The sequence below is a fragment of the Phasianus colchicus genome, chromosome 4, assembly GCF_987193195.1.
Source record: "Phasianus colchicus chromosome 4, bPhaCol1.hap1.1, whole genome shotgun sequence".
Taxonomy (NCBI): Eukaryota; Metazoa; Chordata; class Aves; order Galliformes; family Phasianidae; genus Phasianus; species Phasianus colchicus.
In genome coordinates this window covers 61,122,501-61,146,429 of record NC_143439.1, presented here as the reverse complement: position 1 = coordinate 61,146,429, position 23,929 = coordinate 61,122,501, and the positions used below count along the sequence as shown (strand labels likewise).

Genomic DNA, 23,929 nt, shown 5'->3' with positions numbered 1-23,929 from the left:
ATATTCATCATGGAGTTGGAGCTTTTGAAAGATCTGCAGTGAAAAAAAAAGCCCCACACCCTTTGCTTCCCTCCCTCTGCACCCGCTCTGTGCTGCCAGGGATGCTCTCATAGCTCTCCAGGTATCCCTCTGGCTGCCAGTGGAATCGTGGCTCCTAACAGGAGTTAAGCACATGCCTAGCAGTATGCAGGAGTGGGGCCTTCAGGAACAATGAGCGAAATTATATCCCACTCATTTCCTAGCACGCTTGAGCTGCTACTGAAAAGGAGAATGTGCTGTAGCTCAGCACAGTGCTAGGATTTTGATTGTTTCACATTTTGGGAAGGGGACTGATTACAAAAGCTTTAGCTTGGTGCTGCAGCCAAGCAGAGTAAAGCGAGCCTTCAAATGTCCTACAAGGACAGGCAAAACCTCACAGTCAGGAAAAGGGGCAAAATGGAATGAGAGCAGGTGCTGTTGTGTGGATAGTGAACACCAGGGGCAGGGAGCTCAGAAGGAAAAGAAAAGGTACAGTTTACAGTAAATTACAGCATTGCTTATAACAGTATACAGCTCTCACTGCTGAGCAGTGTGTTCATCAAAATTAGAGATAAATTGGGGAAATAAGATTCATCTCTTGGCCGGGAAGGCTGCTTTTCACCAGTACACTCTTTAAAAGGTGTATTTTAAAAGAACTGGCAGTGGTGTAAAGGACTATGTATAAGAATTATGCATAATTGCATAAGGGATCTGAGATCTGCAAATAAGGGGAAGTGCTTTCCCTGGGGTGGCTGCAGCAGAGCAGCAGAGCAGCAGAGCCCAGGAGACAGAGCACCTCAGCAGGGCTCAGGGAAATGCTGGCTGCAGGCAACTCATCCCACTCTCCATGGGATGTTGATTTAGAGAGAAGATTGCCACTGTATTAAGAACACTTCTGATTTTTTTGAATCTTAACACCGATTCTTCAAATTTTGGCTCAATAGGGATGTGTAGAGTTTTAGACCCAACGAGTAAGAAAAAGGTTGCATGTAGTGCCACACAGTGGTAAAAAGAGTAATAATGTCTGTGAGAGTGGATGTTACTGAGCAACCCAGAGGAAACCTGTGAACTCAGCAACCCCTGGGCGTCATTCAGCATGGCTATGTACTGTTGTACCACACCAATCTGGAGACTTAGCTGGAGACTCAGCTGGAGACTCAGCCAGCCCTGTGGCTCAGCTTCAGCCTCACTCAGCACAGCAGAACCCAGCCCTTGGTCTGGCTCTGCACACATGTGGCAGTGGCAGCTGCCCTGAAGTGGCTACATGCTTCACAAGGGTGGGGACAGGAACCGCCTGGCTCTGAGGACAACATGGGCATGACACCAAATGGGATGGTCGTGAAGATGAAGGAAATGAAATCACTTGTGGATTTTTACCTGTAATACACTCCAATGCCTGCACTGCTTTGGTCTCTGTGCAGCTGGCGGCTGTTGCTCATCTCTGGGGAAACCTCATTGTGGCCTTCCAGTACTTGAAGGGAGCATATAAACAGGAAGGGGAGCAGCTGTTCACAAGTGTGGGTAGTGATAGGACAAGGAGGAATGATTTTAAACTGCGACAGAGGAGGTTTAGGTTAGATATTAGGAGGAATTTCTTCACCCAGAGGGTGGTGACACACTGGAACAGGTTGCCCAAGGAGGCTGTGGATGCTCCATCCCTGGAGGCATTCAAGGCCAGGCTGGATGTGGCTCTGGGCAGCCTGGTCTGCTGGTTGGTGACCCTGCACATAGCAGGGGGTTGAAAGTAGATGGTCATTGTGGTCCTTTTCACCCAAGCCATTCTATGGTCTCCCTGAAAGAAAGCAAATAAAGCAATTCCACTGACCCACACAGGTACAGGCACAAAAATAGTTCTCTGTAGTTATGCCTCACTTTGGCACATTATTTTGGGGCAGAGAGGGTATTGAATTTTATTTAAAATAAAATAGTTATAGTGTGCAACTCTATCTACCTTGCCAACTGCATGGCAATATCACTGTATAATATCATTATAATGTTAGAGGAATTAAAATCATCTGAGCTGGGTAGCTGGGTGAAATAGTTTATCAGCACCAAAAAAAAAAAAAAAAGCACAGAATCCTCCATGCTGAAATTAAAATTTTGTTTTGTCAAAATTAAGAAAATACATTCATCTTTTGGTGTGGCTGTCATCTTGCTTAGTATCAGCGTAGTGATCTAGTTGAGCAGAAATGGGATCACTTAGAAGGAGTCATAGGATGTCCTGAACTGGAAGGGACACCCGAGGATCATCAAGTCCAACTCCCATACAGCACCACCCAAAACCCAAACCCCATGTCTGAGAGCAGAGCATATAATATATATATATATATAAAATATATATTACATATATTAAATATTATATATACACACAGATATATAATATATCTTTACATATTATATATATATATATAATATATATATATATATTTATTTATTTTTATTTTTATTTTTATTTTTTTTTCAGCCAGAAATGGTAATCTGAACTTAAACAGCACCATGGCTGAGGGTAGTGATCAGGCTGTGCACACACACATGTTCTGATGGCTGCATCCCAATGAGGGTGCTGGGTGCTGCATAAAACTTGCCTCCAGCTGCTTTCACAGCTCCAACAGCATTTATTCTTGCCTGGGCTCTGCCCTGGGATGGATATTGAGCCTTTTGGATAAGAACAGCATTTTAAAAAGCTGAGAAAGAGAAATTCTCCATACAAGTCAGTGTGACACATCAAGGACAGGCTCTTCCACAGAAGAGTGGACATCAGCATTTCAGACAGGGATCTAAGCTGAGGCAGATGTATTTTTACAGCCCAGCATGCTCGTAAACTGCATGACAGTACGTGGAAGGGATGACGGGATCCATAGCAGTAGCATATGGAGCACAGGCAAGCATTTCGACAACAATTTGGCTGGTTTCTGCTCAAAATATTTATGACAGCAGCAAGTCAGAGCTGCCACAAAGATGACAAATTCTTTGAAGTCTACTTGGGAATCACCGTTTTCATCCAGATTCTTGAAGACCTTATTGATAGTATCCTTGTCCTTTCTTGTCTGTGAAAGAAAAGGAGCAGGCCAGAACCCCAGAGCACTATTACCTGCATCCCAGCATCAAGCATGTGAGGCATGAGGACAGTGCCTGGGATGTGGGCCCAAGGGAATGGCATGGAGCTGTGTCAGGGGAGGGACAGCTGGGGGTGAGGGAAAGGGTCTGCACCAGGGGGTGGGGGGCACGGAACGGGCTGCACAGGGCAGTGGGCACAGCCCTGAGCTGCTGGAGCTCAAGGAGTGTTTGGACACTGCTCTCAGACATGGGGTTTGGGTTTTGGGTGGTGCTGTATGGAGCCAGGAGTTGGACTTGATGATCCTCGTGTGTCCCTTCCAGTTCAGGACATCCTATGACTCCTTATAAGTGATCCCATTTCTGCCCAACTAGATCACTACGCTGATACTAAGCAAGATGACAGCCATGCCAAAAGATGAATGTATTTTCCTAATTTTGACAAAATAAAAAGCATTTCTCTAGAGAAGCTCCCGGAAGACCTTTGTTTTTTTGTTTTTTTGTTTTTTTTTTTTTTGGTTCGAGTCTTGATCAACTCCAATGATTTTAGGAGTAAAAGCAGTTTTAAAAATAAGCAGGGGATGGCAGTAGAGACCTGTGTAACACAGAAAGCAACAGCGGGCCTTTTAGTGAGGCTAAACGAGCGAACAGAAATAGAAATTATTTGAACTTTTGGAATTTTTCCAGGACTGTAACAGTAATGATTGCCTGACCCGAACCCAGGCAGCACTCTGTGATCATGCTCCGAGTAACTCCATTTTGCATTCTGCATTCTGCAACTTCATGTTTCTCTTAATAAATAACTAAATGAATGCATCTTTAAATCACTATAAATGGACACAATTGCCCAGATTTCATTGATGATTTTGTCCGGGAAGTTTTATTCCTTTTCAATCATCAATATTAATTCTGTAAGTTCATATTTTAAGTTATTTAGTGGAATGCATGAACTAGTTTCAGCCTCAGAATTACTTCTGAAATGCTTGTGTGGGATTTTTGTGCATGTACAAATATATACTTTATTGGTTTGTTCAATTCTTCAGTCCTACGGCGTGGATTTATTTCTGCTTGTGATTGACTGAAGGCATTTCCAGGCAGTTTGTGCTCTGCCATTACTCATTATAGGACCAGAAATATGGGAGTATTTAAAGGACTCTGTTTCATAGAACATTCTTGAAAATAATAATAATAGAAATTATGTATATATAAATGCCACTAAAATAACAGCAGGTATAATAGTGACTATTTTTCTGGACTAAGACTTACATTCTCTGTTGCTTTCTTGCAGTTATTAGCTTTTAAGACAAGATGCTATTGATTTAAATTCATTTAAAACAAAAGCGTTTATTTAGAGTACTGGCGTAAAATTTTTTCATGTATATATATGTGTGTGTATATATATGTATATATATATATATACATATATATATTTTTTTCCTAGAATAGGTAAAAATGGAAATGGAGATGGAGACTAGAACATAGCAGCATAATTAGATAATAAGCTTCTTGGAAAATAATGTTCTGTTTCCAGTGATTTCAGGAAATAACCAGAGCCAGGAAGAGCAGCTACGAGCAAATAGAGGTGGTAGTGCCTGGCCAGGGAACATTCTCAGGAACTGTCTTTGGGGATCACTGCATTTTGTAGTCCTCTGGAGGAATGGCTCCGCAGATTTTTGTAGACCAAAAGTCAAATTACAATTTTTATTGAGATTTCCATACTCATTATGATGATGGGTTAGGGTTTTTTTTTCTTTGTTTGTTTTTCTTAATGTGGATGTATCGTAACTCACATACAGGCCCATGACAAGGAATAGGATACTTACTATAATTCTTATGGGTCACAACTACTGATCTAAAATATTTTCAGACATATTTTCTTCTACTCATCCATAGTCATCCAGATTCTTACTCTGAATATTGCATCTGCATTTAATTTGTGAGTCATAAATCCAGCAGGTGTGGATTTCATACAGTGATTTCATACAGCATACACGGATACTAAATCATATTAAGTACCCTGTCTGCAGTGCCCTGATTTTTTTAGTTGTTAAAAAATTAAATTATACAGGATAAAAAAGTGGCAGCCACATTTGGAACACTTAATTCTAGACTTTTGCATTTAAGGAGAATAATTATTGGCAGGAAAACATAACTCCTGTGTGGAAAGAATAAGACTTTAAAAACATCTTCTGATTTTTTGCAAATAGAAGCAAATAAAAACAATTGAAAAGGGAAAGTGTTTTATCTCCCAGGTAATTAAAGCTTTTGGTATAATGTGTTAAGAATTTTGAATACCTGGATAAATTACATAACTATTTAAATATTCACAGAATCACAGTATTGCAGGGGTTGGAAGGGACCTCAAGAGATCATCAAGTCCAACTCCCTGCTAAAGCAGGAACCCTACAGTAGGTTGCATAGGTTGGTGTTCAGAAGGGTCTTGAATATGTCCATAGAAGGAGACTCTGCAATCTCTCTGGTCAGCCTGTTCCAGTGCTCCATCACCATTACGTAAAGAAGTACTTCCACAGGTTTCTATGGAACTTCCTATGCTCAAGTTTTAGGCCACTGCTTCTTGTCCTGTTGCTACACACCACTGAGAAGAGCCTGGCCTCATGTATTTGTCTCCCAACTCCCTTTAGATATTTATAAACATTAATCAGGTCCTCCCTCAATTGTCGTTTCCCCAGGCTGAACAGGTCCAGGTTACTCAGCCTTTCCCCATACAGGAGAAGCTGCAGGTCCTTAACCATCTTTGTGGCCCTCTGCTAGACTCCTTCCAGGAGACCCCTGTCCTTTTTGAACTGGCGAGCCCAGAACTGGACACAGCAGTGTAAATGTGGCCTCACCAGGGCAGAGTAGAGGGGGAGGATCAACTTCCTCGACATGCTGGCCATACTCTTTTAATGTACCCCAGGATCCCATTGGCTTTCTTGGCCACACGGGCACACTGCTGGTTCACTGCCAACCTGCTGTCCACCAGGACTCTCAGATCCTTGTCTAGAGCTCCTCTCCCACAGGTCATCCCTTAACCTGTACTGATGCATGCGGTTATTCCTCCCCAGGTGCAAGACTCTACACTTGCTCTTGTTCACTATCATCAGATTCCTCCCTGCCCAACTCTCCAGTTGGTCTTGTTGAATAGTAGCACACGCTTACATACAAACCTATGATGTAAAATACTTTTTCATGTCTTTCTTTTACTGTTAAAGAAAATTGCTAAACACTCTTAGTTCATCCATTATGCATGTTTATGCATCATTTTGATGTACACACTGAGTACGTAAATAAAGGAAAATAAATGTAGAAATATATAGATTTCCCATCTTCAGTCAAGATCTTCATTTGTTGGCAACATAGCTACCTTCCCAGAAGCTGTGACGTTATACAAGATTGTAAACCTAGGAAGAAGTTGATGAATCCTCAGGACAAAAACCAATCCATTTCAAAAGTTTTTTCTTGATGACTTGAGTGATTAATTCAGTAAATGAGGAATGGCCCTCAATATGAGAATCAGTTCTACGTTTATATCAGCTTTATTCAAGAGATGCACTTTAAAAAGTTTCAACAGTGTTGTTGTTTTTTTCTGGTACATGACTATAGCATGAACATAAAACATGGCTATTAAAAAGAAACCAGTTCCTCCCACTAGAGGAAACCTGAACAAAATGAAGTATCTACTTCACACATTCTCCAGACTTCGGATCACGTTCATCTATATTAGTGACCATAGAGGAAGAGAAAAAAGTTCCCCCAAAAGACAGAGGGAGGACATCATTAGCTTCAGTCAACAGGATGCATCATTGCAGCCACACCTTTGCCATGGAACTCAGTAGAAAAGGCAGCCTCATCCCTGACCACTTTTCTGTGCAAAAAAGTTGACATGAGGTTTTCAGAAGGCGTCTCAAAAATGCTAAAACACAAAATAGACCAGAGGACTTGAATTTCTAGAAATGGAAAGGTCACCATGGTGGCAATGTCTGCTTTCTATTTATTTATTTATTTTTAATGCTACATATTTACATTCACGTGCATGCACACACACCAGAACTACTCAGATTTTCAATTCACATGCTTTGTATTGCTTAAATATTTTCTTCTGATATGCTTTCCATTAAAAATAGCAGCTTGGTGCACAAGGCACAGAATAGACCATCCCCAACTGTTCGCAAAACAAAGCAGAGTACAAATAGGAGGCCATACAGGAGAGCAAGAAATGCTTTGATACCAAACCACCTATGCAGCACTCAGGGAGACGAGCTGGCAGTTGGCACTGGGTTACATTTTACATCAGTCTCCATACAACCAATAGCCACCAATTGCTTCCTTCAAGTTTCTTTCTTGAAGGAATGTTGTAGACAACAGCTTAGATGAGGCATTACAGAGAATTTATACAAAATTAGGTCCTGCTGCCCTGACTTGGGCCAGAAGTGTAATTTGTTAATATGATGCTGATGTGCAGAGTCATGCTGTTTCCAGAAACCATTCAGATACTTCAGTTCAGTGGCACTTGGCCAGGCACTCAGGCTTAAATGTGATCTGTGCGACCTTGAGCTGATTTTCTCTCAGAAAATAAATTTTACCCTGTGCTCTTTGCAGCAGCTTCTGCTTTGGAAAAGTCTGACTAAATACATTCATCAGCTCTAACGAGCCATTTGTGTCACCATCGCTGCCGGGAGAGCTGAAAGGTTAAACTTCTCTTAGAGCTTCTCATCCCCTAACATTTACCCCAAAAGGTTTGCAGAACAGCTTTCTGACAGTTCTCACAATTTAAATACCAGAATGTAGGAAGCAAAGGAGAAAACACAATTTGAAGTGAATTCAGTGTTTTTCTTGCAGCAGTACTAAACAGCCCTTCCCTGTTCAATTAGTACCTATAATATCCCCTTTTCAATTTGCCTTTTACAGAAAAACAAGCAGTGCATGTTCCACACTGAGACACAATCATCAAAAACCTCATCTTTTCCAGCATCCCATTTTTTTTTTGGTTGAATTTAGAGCAACAACACACTTCAGTTACTAAAGAGCAAGGTTTTCCTTTCCATCAATTCTGAAAACTTGCTCTACATCTGGGTAATGGTTTTAAAGGTTATCTCACTTCCACAGCATACATACGTACATCTGGGGATTAAATGCTGCGGCCACTGAGAGTTTTTTGGCAATTTTTCAGGGTTCAAATCTGCATAGGTCATCATTTTATCATTTATTTCTCAAAATACCCTTAAAATTGATTTCACACACCCAATTAATAAGCTCACATACTATGTAAACAAAGTTTAAAAACAGGTAAAGTCAAGCATATCAATATTTACAGTGTAAATACTTCTGTCTAGTTTTCAGCCTCTGGTTGAATCATTTCCTTCATGCTACTCTGCATGGGATTTATATACTTCTGTGCTGAAGTTTCATGATATTAAGGCTTCCAAGGCTCTTTTGTTTTTTATTGTAATGATAGGAAGAAGTTTTTCACTGTTGTATTTCCAACAACCACGATATCTCAGTCACTCTCACACAGGCAGTCCTGTTGACATTTGCACTACCTTCATGCTTATGTAATTCTGCAGGCACATCCTGCTGAGCTGTGGTCAGCATGGGGAAAAGTCCTATGCTATGGTCAGAAAGAACAACAAAAAAACTCCCAAAGTGATCATTTCAAGCAGTGGTCATGAGGCCCAGCAAATGACCTAAGTGGAATGCCAACATTTTTAGCATACTTGTTACCTTGTAAAATATTATGCATGTGGTTTCAGAGCAGAAATAATACAGGATGCTTACCAGCCCCATAGCTCTGCCACAGCACTGTGGACAGGAAAGGTGAGAAAACAGCTCTTGGTCTTTCTGCCTAGAGGCTATCAGCCTCCTCCCTCAGAACCCAAACAACATCTTTTTCCATTTCCTTTCTTGTTCGATAGCAGCCCAGTTTAGGACCAGACTATTTATGTAAAGTTTGCATTTTAAAAAGAAACTTAAAAGGAAAAACTAAACTTAACATTGCAGAGCTGCTAACATGAGAAAGTAGGGTTACTCTGAGCCGACTCCATCAGACCAGAGGTGTCTTCATGATGGCTGTCACTTTACCAGCTGGCCTCTTCTGCTGCATTCACTGGTGATGTTTACCTTTCACTCTCTTTCCAGAATTAAAAGCTGTAAGTAACAAGGGAGCAAAATCTATTGCTTACATTCAGGATTTACTTTCACAGCCCTAACCAGAGGCTGCCATCCTGACGTGCAGGAGTGCAGGTATTGAGGTTTGGGACAAGCCAAACATGAGCAGGTAACAGAGCACAGGGCATTTCACTGACACAAAGATCTCAGATGATTTATCTGAGGGCAGATCTGCCTTCATACAGCTCTGCAACCCATACATCATCATCCATCCTTTCTCATATTCAGAGAAATCGGTGAATGTTCTTTTGATCTCTACATTCATTTTCCAGTTGGATTTGCAGTTTCCTGTTCCTACAAGAGTGATATAGGATGACATATTAAAAAAAATAAAAACACCACCAAAGCAGCCTTCCCAAGACAAGTCCGATAGCAAAAATAAATCCTGACCATCATATATTTATTCTGGTTTGTTTCTGCAGTTGTTCATAAAGGATGTGGCAATATGCATCGGTTTGGAGTCTGACTGAAATCGATGCAGCACACAAAACTGCACTGAGGTAGGAAGGCCCAGTTCGTGAAAGCAGAATAAAAGCAACACATCTCCCTTAGGTGAGTGGAAACATGGGCCCCACATCATATGCGTCACTTCCTCCTCAGGTAGTTCTTCAGAAAACAGTATTTTCCTTAAAAAGATCTATTTGAAGATGGTAGTCTTCAATAGAGGAGCAGGCAAAAACACCTTATCTCAGGTCAAGCATTGATTTCAGCTTCTGTCTTGCAGCCAGTGCTCGAGTTAGTCAAGTATTGCCATCCGAACACGGTCCTTCCTGCCTGCATAGATCTGCCCTCTGCACAGACTGGATCCAGCCTCACAGCTGCCTGCCTCATGGAGCTGTGCTTCTACACTGACAGCGTTCTCAACCAATGCATGCAGGCAGCCTGAAATCAGTTAAAGCCTGGGCCGTAGGTGTTGTTTTTGTGAACACCAGCAGTTCTTGATGTCAGCGGTACAGAGAAACCACTTCAGATAAAATCAGATTGCAGATGAGTTTTAGTTTAACTAAGCTAATGTCGCTGCTGTTCAGAAAGCGCCATTATCAGGCACAAAAATATGAGTCACAGCATCACACACAGAAACATGACTATTTGGCCAGTGGGTTGGGGGCTCCTCCTCCTCCTCCTCCTGTCTGCTGCCAGGGATGCCTGATGCTACAGAGCCAGGGGTGCAGCTCCAGTCTCCTCTTCCACAGATTCCACAGCAAGTCAGTAAGGTCTGAGCCAGACTGAAGCACCCAGCAGCCAAACTGCCAAGAATAATTGCCCAAATGCCAGGTAGCTGAATGGAGCTGAGCCCCACAGGATCTTCGTGCAATGGAGCAAGGAAGAGAGCAAGCTGAGGTCTGCAGTCCTAGGTGAAAGGAAACAGGCTGAAGTGCACCAACTCCAAGCCAGTGCCATCAGTGGGATAGAAACGGAGAGGGGAGCTCAGCTGCAGCTCACAGCTGTGTCAGACAAGAACAAGACATGATGAAGTGGGGGTCAGTCTCCCCATGTGCCAGATGTTGGACACAACGATGTCAGCATTCAGAATATGAGCAGCTGTCAGTAGCGTGGAGCTCTGCTACTAGAAACCACATTTAATCAACGATTTGTTACTGGTGCTGTAATGAAAATATGATTTACAGTCTATTAAACTGTGGCCAGGTGGCGATCTTTATTTAGTGGTTTTACTTATCATCTGAATATTGTACACATCTCTTCACAGAGCTTATATATAGAAGTAACCAGTAACACATGAAATGAACAACATTTACCACACCCAGTTACATCTGTGATACATAACTGAGAGCTTCCTTGACCTGTTCTGAAGGTCACTGCCTCTGACTCTGTGGTGTAGGGAAAAAAAGCTGCAGGGTTTGCAGAAATCAAGGACAGTCATGTCTGTGAGCCTCAAAGGAATATGGCACAGCGCAGTGCTCCACCACAGAGCAGAGGAAGCATCTGGAATAATGAGTTTCAGGACGAAAAAGACCAAGATTTTAAAGTGACTGAAATTCAAAAGAAGGAAAAGAAAATCCTCTACATAAATTGTAGAGTAAGAAATAATTTCTCTCCTGCAGGACACACATCCACAATGTACTGCAGCACTTTGGGAGGGCACTCCATGAGCTGCAGCCACCACAGCATGAGCAGAGCCAGAGCACGAGGCATGCTGTAAAGCAAGGAGTTCACTACAGGATGCTGAGCAGCCAGCAGTCACATGCTGAGATGGCGCCAATTGCCTGGAAGGGCTTTGGAAAGCTGCTCTGTGTCTAGCATAGCAGACACTAGGCAATAAATACACCTAATTATATTACATACAACTTCATTTAAACCAGTATTTCTTTTCACATAGGAGACTGCATTCTCTGAAAGACTTTCCGTAGCTCTGTGAATTAACTTCTTGTCCCTTTCCATAGGAACACAACACCTCCTGGCACACCACTCATGCTATGACATCGTCAGCACAGATGACCTTTCCAGAGAGCAGACGTCATCCTGTACGTACTACTGTCTGCTTGGCCAAGTGATTACCATGACGGGCATTTTCCTTTAACTGCTGCAATTTCACAGAATCATTTGAGTTGGAAGACAGCCTTAAAGGCCATCTAGCCCAGCTCACCTGCATTCAACAGGGATACTTCTATAACTTGATCAGGTGCCAGCCTGATCTTGAATGTCTCCAAGGACGGGGCATCCACCAGCTCTCTGGGCAACATGAGCCAGTCTCTCACCACCCTCATGGTAAAAAAAAAACAAAAAAAACAAAAAAAAACACACCAAAAACCTTCTTCCTTATATCCAATGGCAATCTCCTCTCTTTTAGTCTGAAACCATTTTCCCTTGTGCTGTCACAACAGACTCTGCTAAAGAATTTGTCCCCTTCTCTCTTACAGCCCCCTTTAAAGACTGAAAGGCTGCTCTCAGGTCTCCCCGAAGCCCTCTCTTATCCAGGTTGAACAGCCCCAGCTCTCAAAGCATGAAAGACTGATTTACAGAGGGGCTACCTGAAAAAAATGCATTTACTGTTCGGATAAAGTTGTTTAGTCCAGAAGATTTTTCAAAATATAATGCATCCTATATTATTTCCACACTCTGGACATGGAATAAGAGTTAGAATCATAGAACATCCCGAGTTGGAAAGGTCCACAAGGATCATTTGGTCCAACTCAAAACAGTTGAGTTGAAGACAGTTTTTCTAAAATTGCTCTCAAAATTCAGAGACTCCTTTCAATAAAGTCAGTGACAAAACATTCAGGAGATAGTGTTGAACCAACCTTTCTTCTGACACGCTTCTTGCAGGAAATGCGTGTAATCTGTACTTCAGCAGCACATGACATACTGTTTTCAGTTCTATAACTTATTAACCACATTATAGTTATTACACGATCCTTTAGTTTTGAATGTCAAAGTGGATGGAAGCTCCTCACCATACCCTTGTTCTAGACTTTGCAGCTGCCCCAGTTCGTGGGATTGGCTCATCTGCTGCACTGGGTCCAGTAGTGACAGTGGATTTGTCATCTTTTAGTTTGGTGCATCATAAAAAGAATCGAGTGAGTTATAAAGTGTAGACACAGCCTTAAAAAACAAAGAAAATTTCAGTCAAAACTCTTCCCATTAAAGTCTACTTAAAATGAACCTTATATCCAAGATACAATATATAGCATAGCCCAAATGAAAAGAGGGAGAAGCACCAGACACATCACAGAAATGTGGAGTTAAACTTCTACAGGGAAATTACTGACATTGAACACAAAATCTCCCTAAGTTGGAATTCAGTTCTCAGCTAACGAAGCACCAGAATCAAGGTACCCACTTAGGATACCAAAGATATACGGGTTCAGGTGTAAATAAGGCTCTATGAATTCTGAAATGCAAAAGCATTTTCCCTTAATCATTTAGCTCAGATATTTCTAAAAAAATAATCTGCCACATTGTTCCTTCTGGGTAGGTGCTTTCTGTTGCAGTAAACCACAAAACTGAAGTGGCATTCAGATGTTATTCTGGGCTATGCAGAAACCAGTGTATATTCATTTCCTAAGCACAGGTAGGATTTGGGAACTTCAAGTCAGTTCTTCAGCAAAACCTGAAAATTAATGTTCTTCCTGAAACATGCACAAAGGTCTGAGCTCACAGAGGCAAAGCAAATAAAATTCTGACTGTAAAATAGTAAGAAGGTGGATGCTGTAGTGTAAAGACAGAAATCTAGCACTTCCCTCTGGAGGCTTTGTTTTTGCTTTAATAAAGGATGCTCAGATCTACCTGCTCTCAGCAAACACTGCAAGCTGTAATGGCCTTTTGCACTGAAGCCAGTCCAAGAATATATGTGAACAAAATTATTGCTATTTTTTACTTCCTTTACTCTTCTTTCAGACAGTATTTATATTGAGATTCTCCACCTCTTGCAGCCTTTCTTTCCAGAGTCATTGAACACAACCACCTTAACAAGAGAAACCAATACTTTCCTACTATTCTGTGTCTTTTTCCTTAATTCAGAGTGCTGGCATTTAAAGTACTTATTTTTCATTTTTGTGCTTCAGAACTTCTTCACATACAGTAAAATGCCATTCTTAGAACTGCAGTTTACCATTGCACACTCTCAGTTCAGTACAAACTCTCCACTGCCTTGTTTTGAAATTCTTTTCCTCACAGCAAGAGAAAGCTCTTTCGTAAACCACTTACCCATCCAGCTTCTTCTCTGGTGGATTCAGTTCTTCTACAAATGTCTTCCACCTCAAGTGTCTGCTCCTCCTGATGCCCTTCTTGTGGTGCAGGAAGCTGGGCAGAACCTTAATAGAAAAAATGGTCACTGTTTTCTTGTTGCCCACACTTTTACTCTACCAGAGAAAACTGCCGAAACAAAGCATGCAGAGCTCATGTATGGCCAGTCAGTGAGAGATGATAGTATGGCATTCTGCTGGCAGATGATATCAGCTTCCTTCTGATTTCTCAGTTTTTCTTATGTGATAGAGGTCTTGTCAACAGCATGTGCCACAAAAAGTAGTCCAGATAACCAATCAGCTTACCTCTGAGTAGACACCTACTACTTATCAGTTCTCACATAGACCTCAAGTTCCATTCCTGTGTCACCTTCAGTTATCAAAACAGAATCACACATTCATAGCTTTGTTTGAGTTGTTTAAAGATCATTTAGTCCAACTTCCCTAAAATGGACAGAGACACCTACAACTCGACCAGGCTGCTCAGAGCTCCTTCCAGCCTGACCTTGAATGTCTCCAAAGATGGGGCATCCACCACCTCTCTGGACAACATGTGGGAACATCTCCTCCCTTTTAGTTTGAAACCATTTCCCCTTGTTCTGTCACAACAGATGCTGCTAAACAGTCTATCTCCTTCTTTCTTACAGCCCCCCTTTAGATACTGAAATGCCACCCTTAGGTCTCCCCAGAGACTTCTCTTCTGCAGGCTGAACAGCCCCAGCTCTCTCAGCCTGTCCTTGTAGGAGAGGTGTTCCATCCCTTGGATCATCTTTGCAGTGCCTTCTGGACGTGCTCCAACAGGTCCATGTCTCTTCTGTACTGAGGACTCCACATCTGGATGCAATACCCCAAGGGGGGTCTCACCAGTGCAGAGTAGAGGGGCAGGATCTTGACCTGCTGACCAAACTAATATTGTTGCATCACAGGATACAGCTGGCTTTCTGAGCTGAGAGAACACACTGAGCTTAGTGACTCACCTGTCCTAACTGCCACAGAATTTTTTTTTGTAACTGGGAGTTGAATTGAATCTCACATCATAGACGTTCCACCTACATCCCTGATAGCCCACGAGCTGAGTAGGCCTCCTATTGCCACCATAATACTCGTGTTGCATAGTTACTTAACAGGCTGCCTTAGGTTCTGCGTCACTGGCCTGCACCCATCGCCTGCAGATGACTTGTTTCTACAGTTGTTCTGCACCCTTCCCATGCACTATTTTCTCTCATGATTTCTTCCACCCAACCCAAATATCACTAGCAAGAATAATGCAGAGTTAAATTCTAGATGCTCAACTTCTTTTGGCTGCAAGATGCTCATTTGAGCTATAGCCAGTGCCTTCTGGACCCTCTGCTCAAATTTCTCAGCTTGAGGTGCCCATTGCAGGTAAAGAGCAAGCGAGCAGAAGTTGTACACTGAAAGTCCTTTTGGTGATGCCTGTGATGCCGCAAGTTCATCTGTTCATACAGCTCAAAATAAATATTTAGTTTAGAAAGTATGCATTAATGGAAATATTGCCACTCACCAGAAAACATCAACTTCTGTTTCTTTTTGTAGCAAAAATATAAGCTTCCCATTGCAGCTAAGAAAGGAATGACAGGAACGATGACCCAAACTACCGAAGTTCTCTTCTCCAATGACTGAGCTTCTGCAATTACATTTTTAAAGAAAAGTTATGCACAACTCAAAGAAACAATTGAAGCACATTATTACAAACCAAACTGAAATGCAACTTCAGGAGTGAATCAACCTATTCTACTGATATGCAAGGTCATCTACACTGCATCATTCCTGATGGATGCTCTCTGATGAATACTAACATCAATCCCTCTTACAGCTCATTGTTCCTAGAGTAATGAAAGCTTTTCCTCCAAGTGAATCTGAACCTGTACTTCTAGGCTACTGCTACTTGACCAAGAGATGGAGCAGATCACTAAATTCAATTCAGGAGAATATTTCCCCCTCCTGCTTAGAACAACACTATTTCATTCACTCTTTATTTCAAACCTTCTTTGGTTTTTTCTAAATCTTTTGTCATCTTCATGCCTCCATTTGGACTACCAGTTGGTCAGAAGTGTAAAGCAGTGCCCCAAACTGGACTGGATGAGCAGATGTTTCCATGCCATAAGCAGTTGATATAACAGGTGTATGATCATTTTATGGTCTAGTCAGAACTGGCCACCTTGTCTTTTCTTTACAGTTCAGAGGCAGAAAAAGAGAGAAAGAGATTGGCATTTTCAGGAAGTGATGCCTGGTATCTCCAGACAGCTATGGAACAGAAATGAGGTAAATTGCTTTCTAGGTATGACACACTCTTTCTCTGGAGTTAGGTGAAGCACATCTCATCCCTGCAGCCTAATAATTTAATTGTGTTTGAATACACATTGTATTAATGCTTATCAATATTTAATTCAGAACTGGGACCTTAATTTGTTCTTGCTAAAGATTAGCACATGAGAACAATAAAGTAAGATAATATAGCCTCTAGAAATCAATTTTTCATAAGTTCATGGACAAAAACTCTTATAAATGTAGACACCATACTCCTATATCTTTCATATTTATCTCCTTCTGTTTTTTAATGTGTTCTCAATAAAATTAAATGCATGTTACTCAACAGTGACCACGTGATTATTTCATCCATTTCCCACAACAAATAAGATACATTCATTATCTCACATCTACCCTAACAGATTCCTCTAAAGAAGGAATTGGGTTTGGGTCTTTTGTGAAACACACTGCTGTTACACAGGTTTTCTGGATCCTAACAATACTAATTCTTCTTAGTAAAACCCTCAGAGAAAAAGCAAACACTTTACACCGGGATTGTTAAGGCAAGGAGCTTAAGGTAATAGTCGTAAGGAGTTGTTCAGGTCCTCCTGTGTTCATCTTGCTCATTCTGAGATCTGCAGTGTTGAAGGAGGGATGTGGGAAAGGGAGGAAGTGATAAGCTAAGTAACATAAACATACTTTTGCATTCTTACCTCGCTCTTCAACGACCAGCTTTGTTCCATTTCCACATACTTTTTTATAGAAAGGTATTTCAATAATTATCTCACAGTAGTAAAACCCAGTGTCATTTGCACTGGCAGCTTCAATCAGTAGGACATTCTTGATTTGACCGGTGACGTTGTAGACAAGATTTGATGATACAGTTCTGGTGACGTTCTCTTTATTAACAAGATACCAGCTGATTCTATATCTCTTAATTGACTTTTCCCAAATACAAGCTATTTCAGTGGAGTCTCCAGTAGATAGATGTATTTCCATTGGTGTTTGGATGACTATTATATTACTGGGATCTGTAGCTACTGGGAGAAATACATATAGATTTAAAGAGAAAGAGGCAATTAGATCATTTAACACTTCTAATATCTACAGTGATACTATTTGAAATAATGCTAATACTGTAAAATCGTGATGACATAAATTTTTATGACTAGTTACTATCCACTTCTTGAACATAGACACATTGTGGCTGAAGTAAACTTTTAGCCACGTACTGTATCACTCCATCACTGCTGCGTAACATGAAGTTTTTCTTTGTACTTGTATTTATTTTTTATTTTAAATACATGGCTTTTTTAAAAATAAGAGATGTTGAGTTTGAAGCACATTAAACACTTTATTTTTATCTGCCAGGTAAGGAATGACCAAAAGGAGTTATTCAGAATGATTCATCCATGATGAAAAAGACTTGTCAAAAAGAAAGAAATACTCACCGGAAATTTTTGTCCCCATGTAGGAGTTTTTTCTGCCCTGCTTCTACTTAGTGACAAAAATCTCAGCATTTTTGTTTTGGGTTCTGTAATTTTGTTTGAAATTTCCATTTAAGTTATTGCTGAAAAAGTTATATCTATAGCATGACATTCACCCTCTTATTTTATTACGTATTCCACTCACACCACAATTTTTTCATCAGGTTTTCGTTTGGCTTTAAGCTAAGGCTAACTCAGATATCAGAGAACATCACACTTTTCACTCTTTCCTGCTTTCAATCACTTCACCACTTATTGCCCACCTGCTAGACTGTCTCCATGAAGTGCAGTACAGCAGCGTACAAATTATTTTCTTCCAAAGTAAAATCACTGTTTGGACATCAGATCATGTTTTTATTCAGTGTCAGTGATTTGGTCATTCATCACAGAAATGCCAATCTTATACAGATCTATCTCTAGATTGCTGACAATTTGGATTTCATTTGCTGTGTGAAGAATTATCACCACTGTTCTTCTAGCATGTAAACTTTTAAAGCAAGGAACTACACAAAAGGAGTGTAATTTTCTTCCAATTCTTACCCTGCAACTCAGATTCTTTTTACACCAATACATAAGGAATGTGATGACTTGGCCTTCAACTGGTCCTATTGTGGCATCTGATTAAGTTTATTAGAATTACATAAATTATGTTTTACCTTCCTTAGCTTCTTAGCCATCATATCTAACAGCACCTCTACTTTTTCCCCACAATGCAGCACTCAACAGCTCTTCCATTTCAGTGAGCCCAGCATTTGCAGCTGCTCTCTGAATTACCCAGACCTTTGCTGGATATTTATGGGAGAAACAGTAACAGCAGAGGCTCACAAAACCAGCCTGAAATTCTACCACGAGCCTTATTATTACAACATTAAGCTAGAAGCCAAATGCTTTGCACTCCCTGCTGAGGATACTTCCAAGTAAGAACACAGCGTATTTATTGCAGTCAATTTGTGCAAACAGCTCTAAGTTTGCATTAAGATGTAGACTAAAACAGAGTATCTTCCTACATTAAAAGCAGAGAACATTGTAAGGGTAATAAACAGCTGAACAATAAGGGAAAGGACTGATGCAGTGAGCAAACAACAACTTGGAAGCAGTTCGAAGAACTGATTGCTCATGTCACTTCTGCTCACTTGTTTTGTCATTTAAAGTATGTTTAAATTATATTTTAAATGCCTAAAATTTGTTCCTCTACATGTTTTCCCACAACAATCTCTTGGTAAAAATGCCTTTCAATCCCCCACACGCTTTAATTTTGATTTCTGGATTACAATAACACACTTCACTTTTGTCTCACGTACACACAAGTCTGAGTTTGACACACTTTGGGCTGGATTTAAAACAAATAAAAATCTCAAGAACTACAGGTTACTAATGATGAAGGAAGAAAAGCCATAAGCAGTACTTACTTAAGCAGCCAACACACATTGCTAAAAGGAGTTCCAGTGAAGTAGCAACCATCACGCAGTTATTACAGCACTCACATCAGGGTGTCTTTGCTGAAGATGAACTAAACAACAAATGAAAGCACATCAGAGCTGCAGCCCAACTTCCTCTTCCCTCATGTGGTGGCAATGACATGAAATGCAAGTATAGCCCAGTGTTTCTCTATGCTCTTTTTGACACTGAAGTTGTAGTTGTCTCTGCTTCAGAGCCCAGTTATGCCTTTTGAAATCACAGTGTTTCTTCTCAGAGCTTCCACAGTTGCCTTTCCTCACGAGCAGACAGGCCTCCCTTCTGGTAAGTCACAAAGGGCTGCTTCCCAACAGTTGCAGCACTCACTTCAAAATTTACCACTTCCACAATCTGACATTTGGGAGCATTTTGTGAAGATGAGACTTCTCACTTCCTGAGACTGTCAATAGTCATTTCCATCCAAACAGAGTAATTTTGCCCAAGCCTAAGAGGTTATGCTCGTACATAGGTTATACTGATACCAAGCACTACTCCTACATTTCTTTATCACACATTTGCTTGAGGAAGATAATGAACATGGGTCGTATGAAGTGAGCTATGGTTTGTCATCGAGTTAATGGCTGTCTTGACGAAACTCATCTCTGTTCAATTGTTAAAAAAAAAAAAACTGAAACACAGACAACTGCACTGATTTTTGATTCCAGCCCAGAATCACTTAGATTGCCTGGTAGAGACAGAGAAGGCAAAACACATCATCAGCCTTATTCCCTTGACTGAAGATCTTTCAAATACAAAAGTAGCAGGCCACAGAAAATTGTTCCACAAATCTGCTTAGTTGTATTACATCAAAAATTGCAGTGACAGAAGTTAAAAATAAAAAAGAAATTTAAAATCAAACATGAGTAGTTAATTTAGAAGTCTTGATGTGAGCCTGTCTTATCCAGAAAATATTCTAGTGCCAACATCTGGTTGGCAGCAGCACCAGGCATGTGTCCAGAACAGCTGAGCTGCAATTTGTAATGAAGACACAGCCACATTTAGAGCCTAGAGCACTGTTCTCATCTGTCAGCAACAAAACCATGATGCATCAGTGTGTCTGTCTCAGCATCTGCCTTATCAGGGTTGATTCTGGTGTCACTTGCATTGCCAGATTAAACACAAAATATACCCCAACACAAGAGCAAAGACAAATAAGTTCCTAAGACTGCAAATTCTAGGACTGCTGTAGACTGTCCTTATCGCTGATGGTACCCAGCTGGCTAGAGCTACTGAGAGCATAACAAATATCTTTGAACTGAAGGAAGAGAGAAATACTTACAAATATTCTATTAGCTATACTAGTACTGAAATTCGTGTTATTTTTGGTGCAGAATAAATGAAATATGTATGCACAGACCAAATGGAGAAATTAGCTTATTTTGCATTTAAATACGTGTGTTCGTGCACTTCATGTTCAGGTGTGCAGCTGGCAGCTCCATATGTAGAGGCTGGGTGAAACTTTTCCAATAGTGCTGATGGCAGCTCGCATTCACTCTGAAAGATGCTCTGGTTCTAATCCAAAGCATCCACTATCAGAGATGAAATGAAATGGCATAGAAAGAGGGTTAGAAAAAAGGTTTATTTTTAGCCTGCGTTACTTCACTGTAGCAGTTCACAGCATGACCCCACAAACTCATGGTATTCATATTCAGTGGTATTACTGAGTGGGTGGAAAAAATACGAGTGTTTCTCAAGCCAGTTTGCATCACACAAAACAACTATGTGGGTCAAAATGCATCCGCAACAGAGAGATTCTTTTCAGTTCTCTCACTTTGTCTACAATTAACGTCACCACATTTGGACTCTGCAAGACTCATTTGCCTCCAGCAAACACCAGGTGCAAAGCATGCTGCCACTTGGGCTCTCACCCGGCTCCGTGTAACAGACCTGGTCATGTCTCACTACCGCCAGTGGAGCTTTACTTGCTTTCTATGATACATCCACACTACTAATTTTGTCCAGCTTTGACCCAAGCAAAAAGCTGAAAACTTGGTTTGATATTATCTCCGGGACTTTTCTCAAAACATTTATTAGCATGGAAATAAACCCCATCTAATTTGTTTTCCAGTAATGTATGATAACTTACATCTGAGCAGAAAAACAGCTGTTGTAGCACAACAAATAGGCCAGCTGTGCCTACCACAATTCATTTTCAAATAAATATGAGTGCAAGTCATACTTCTACCTGCTCTAGTAATTAAAGTAGTGATCTGCAATATTTCCCCTTAAAAAAAACCAACAAACCAACATAATTATTGCACAATGAAAATAAATCAACCATAGTAGTGGTATCAATGCATTCATCAAAAGCACCTTCTCAAACAAGGTGAATGCTGGCATGAAAGAGGAACCATTTTCTTTTGCTTTAGTTTAGGTTTGGATGTTGGCGTAATGTGAAACAAGGGTCGTGAGTGAATGTTTACTCAAAACCAACCAAACAAACAAGAATGTTTCTATTGTGATAGAAATGACCAATATGTACTTTTCAGCACTGCAGATGTAACCACAAGTATTTGAAGTAGAAGGGGATAACGGGAAGAATAGGGCCATATAATTGTAGCAGTGCAATATCTCCGCTCACCATCTTAATTCATGTGAAAAAAATGATGGTAACTAAGTGATGGCCCCTCTACAGAGATTGGAATGCCTGCAGGCTTCCATTTGGTTGGGCTGACACTTATTAGGAAAATAACAAAATATGCAGTGACATCTTCTAGCAGGAACGTCACACTATTACAGATCACCTTCTTGGATATCTCTGGTGGAGTACAAGGTTCTTCTTTGATAAATTATTCCTGAATGGCCAACCATTCTGAAATAAACCCAGGTATTTCAGTGTCTGGTGTCATCCCATGCCTGATCCCCTTTGCCCCTTTTAACCAGAAGTTAAAAACTGAAGTTCAAAACTAACAAAAAAAACACCAAACAAACCGCATCATCACCACCAAAAACCCCAAACAACAGATACATCAGATGGTAAGGAGGTCTTCCTGTTCATAGTCTCCTGCAGGGAGGTTTTCATAGGATTTCTTCTCACTTATCCTGCAAGAATCAGATCAGTTTGGCACATGGGAGAGCAGCATCTAGAATTAACAGCTGTATGACCCAATATTGGGTGCCTACTTCTTGGGCAGTATTTGCTTTGCTCACTAAGAATACAGTTCAATTTTATAATCTACCAGCATGCCTTACTGTTTCTAACATGTATCAGACAACACAACCAGTTCCACCACAAAAACACAGGGTGAAATCATACCACTGTGCAACCTACACAGTATGCCTATGATGATACATGGTACCTCCAAACAGAGGTTGAAAAAAGATTACCAAAGTGACTCAGTTGAACACATCTTGTTTTCTGAACACACACAAAATAAAATGAAAATAGCTGCCATCATCCTTTACTGCAGCGTGGTTACAGTGCCATATGCTTTCCCTATGGGGTTGGCGCTGCAGGAAAACAGCTTCCACTGCAGCAGGGCAGGTCAGATTGGTGTATGCCAAGTGTTCATAGCCAAGTGTGAAAAATAACAAATACGTACCAGCAGCTGTCCACCTACTAAAAAGCAGCACTTTCTAGTCATTTTAAGGTGACGAAGTCAGTCAGTCTGTACAGGCTGTCTTCAAAGAGAAGTCAACCACCAATGCAGTTCTTTCAGCACAGTTATTTTACATCATTCCTTTCCACTGTTTCCTTTGTTCTGGAACAGCATCTCTGCTTGGGGGGAAATTATTGCTGAAAAGCCTAACTACACCAGAACAACTATCACAGCAAAATATATATTTTTAGATAAATCTAGATCTGAAATTATTGATTTAAAACCCACCTCTATTTCCCTTTAAATCCCATGTGTTTCAAGTTCTGCTGGCCAGAAATACAGTTCTGTACATTGTTGTACACAGCACAATTCACCATTACCACAGCAGTAAGTGATCAACTTGAGTCTCATCTCAGCCACATGCATTTTCACAGTATAAGTAAATAAGTAAATCAAGGGCATGTGAACAGAATGAGATCCTAAAGTTTCAGCTAAGAAAAAATTGAAAAATGCAACATTTCTTTTGAACACAAAAACATATCAGCTATCAGGAAAGCTGGTTACTGTCTGTTTCCTTTAGCTGCTGCTCAATCAGATCTGCACTTACTGCATAATTAGAACTTCATTTACTGTCAGTTTCTCTCCAAACACTGTCCTTCATAACTAGAACAGAACAGAAGACTAATGGGATAGTGTGAAGCAAATCTAGTCAACTCCAAATCTTAAGAGGGACAGTTTTAAGGCACTCACTGCACGGGAATACCAACACCGCATTCAACTTGAGTTCACAGTAAAGCAGAAAATTTGTGGTTGATGCCTGAAAGACAAAGTAACTTAGAGACATGATCGGCATATAGAAACAGAATGGATTGGGGCAAATTATTATTCTGTGACTGAGAAGCCATCACTAACAATAAAAACCCTGTGAAAGGACTCTTGAAACTACCACAATAAGAAGGACAATTCAAGACTAGAGGGCTAATGCGCCTTTGTCAGCATTCCCAAATGAAACATCATAAAAGCAATCACTTTAAAGCCACCCACAGCAAACATGAAATTGTTCAAACCACTTGCACTGTCACACGAAGGCCATTTTTGTATTTTCAAATTGAACAAATTTCAGAAAAAAAAAAAAAAGAATCATAAGTAATTAAGTAATAAAAGTATACACAGGTCAACAGTTTAATTAAATTTACAGTTTATTCCAAAATGACATTCTTTTCATTGACAGCAGTAGAAT

The 23,929-nt window shown here is 40.6% G+C and overlaps 2 protein-coding genes across 3 annotated transcripts; both read right to left on the bottom strand.

The window, feature by feature from the left end:
* Window positions 1-2,490: 2,490 nt before the first annotated feature.
* On the bottom strand, window positions 2,491-3,813 carry S100P (S100 calcium binding protein P). The gene is given in 3 exon segments (XM_090140113.1): window positions 2,491-3,118; window positions 3,120-3,416; window positions 3,786-3,813. Coding segments are annotated over 3 exon segments (648 nt in total). The 3' UTR covers window positions 2,491-2,795.
* A 2,776-nt stretch (window positions 3,814-6,589) lies between these two features.
* On the bottom strand, window positions 6,590-19,199 carry LOC116225782 (uncharacterized). 2 transcript variants are annotated; one of them, XM_031588353.2, is made up of 5 exons: window positions 19,105-19,199; window positions 16,922-17,248; window positions 15,463-15,585; window positions 13,903-14,009; window positions 6,590-12,798 (listed from the first exon to the last, which is right to left on the bottom strand). In XM_031588353.2, exons 1-5 carry the CDS (start codon window positions 19,154-19,156, stop codon window positions 12,745-12,747), a joined length of 663 nt encoding a protein of 220 aa, XP_031444213.2. In that variant the 5' UTR covers window positions 19,157-19,199; the 3' UTR covers window positions 6,590-12,744. The 2 variants fall into 2 exon arrangements, with proteins under 2 accessions (XP_031444213.2, XP_031444214.2); XM_031588354.2 differs by having other exon boundaries at window positions 16,922-17,245.
* Between the last annotated feature and the right edge of the window lie 4,730 nt (window positions 19,200-23,929).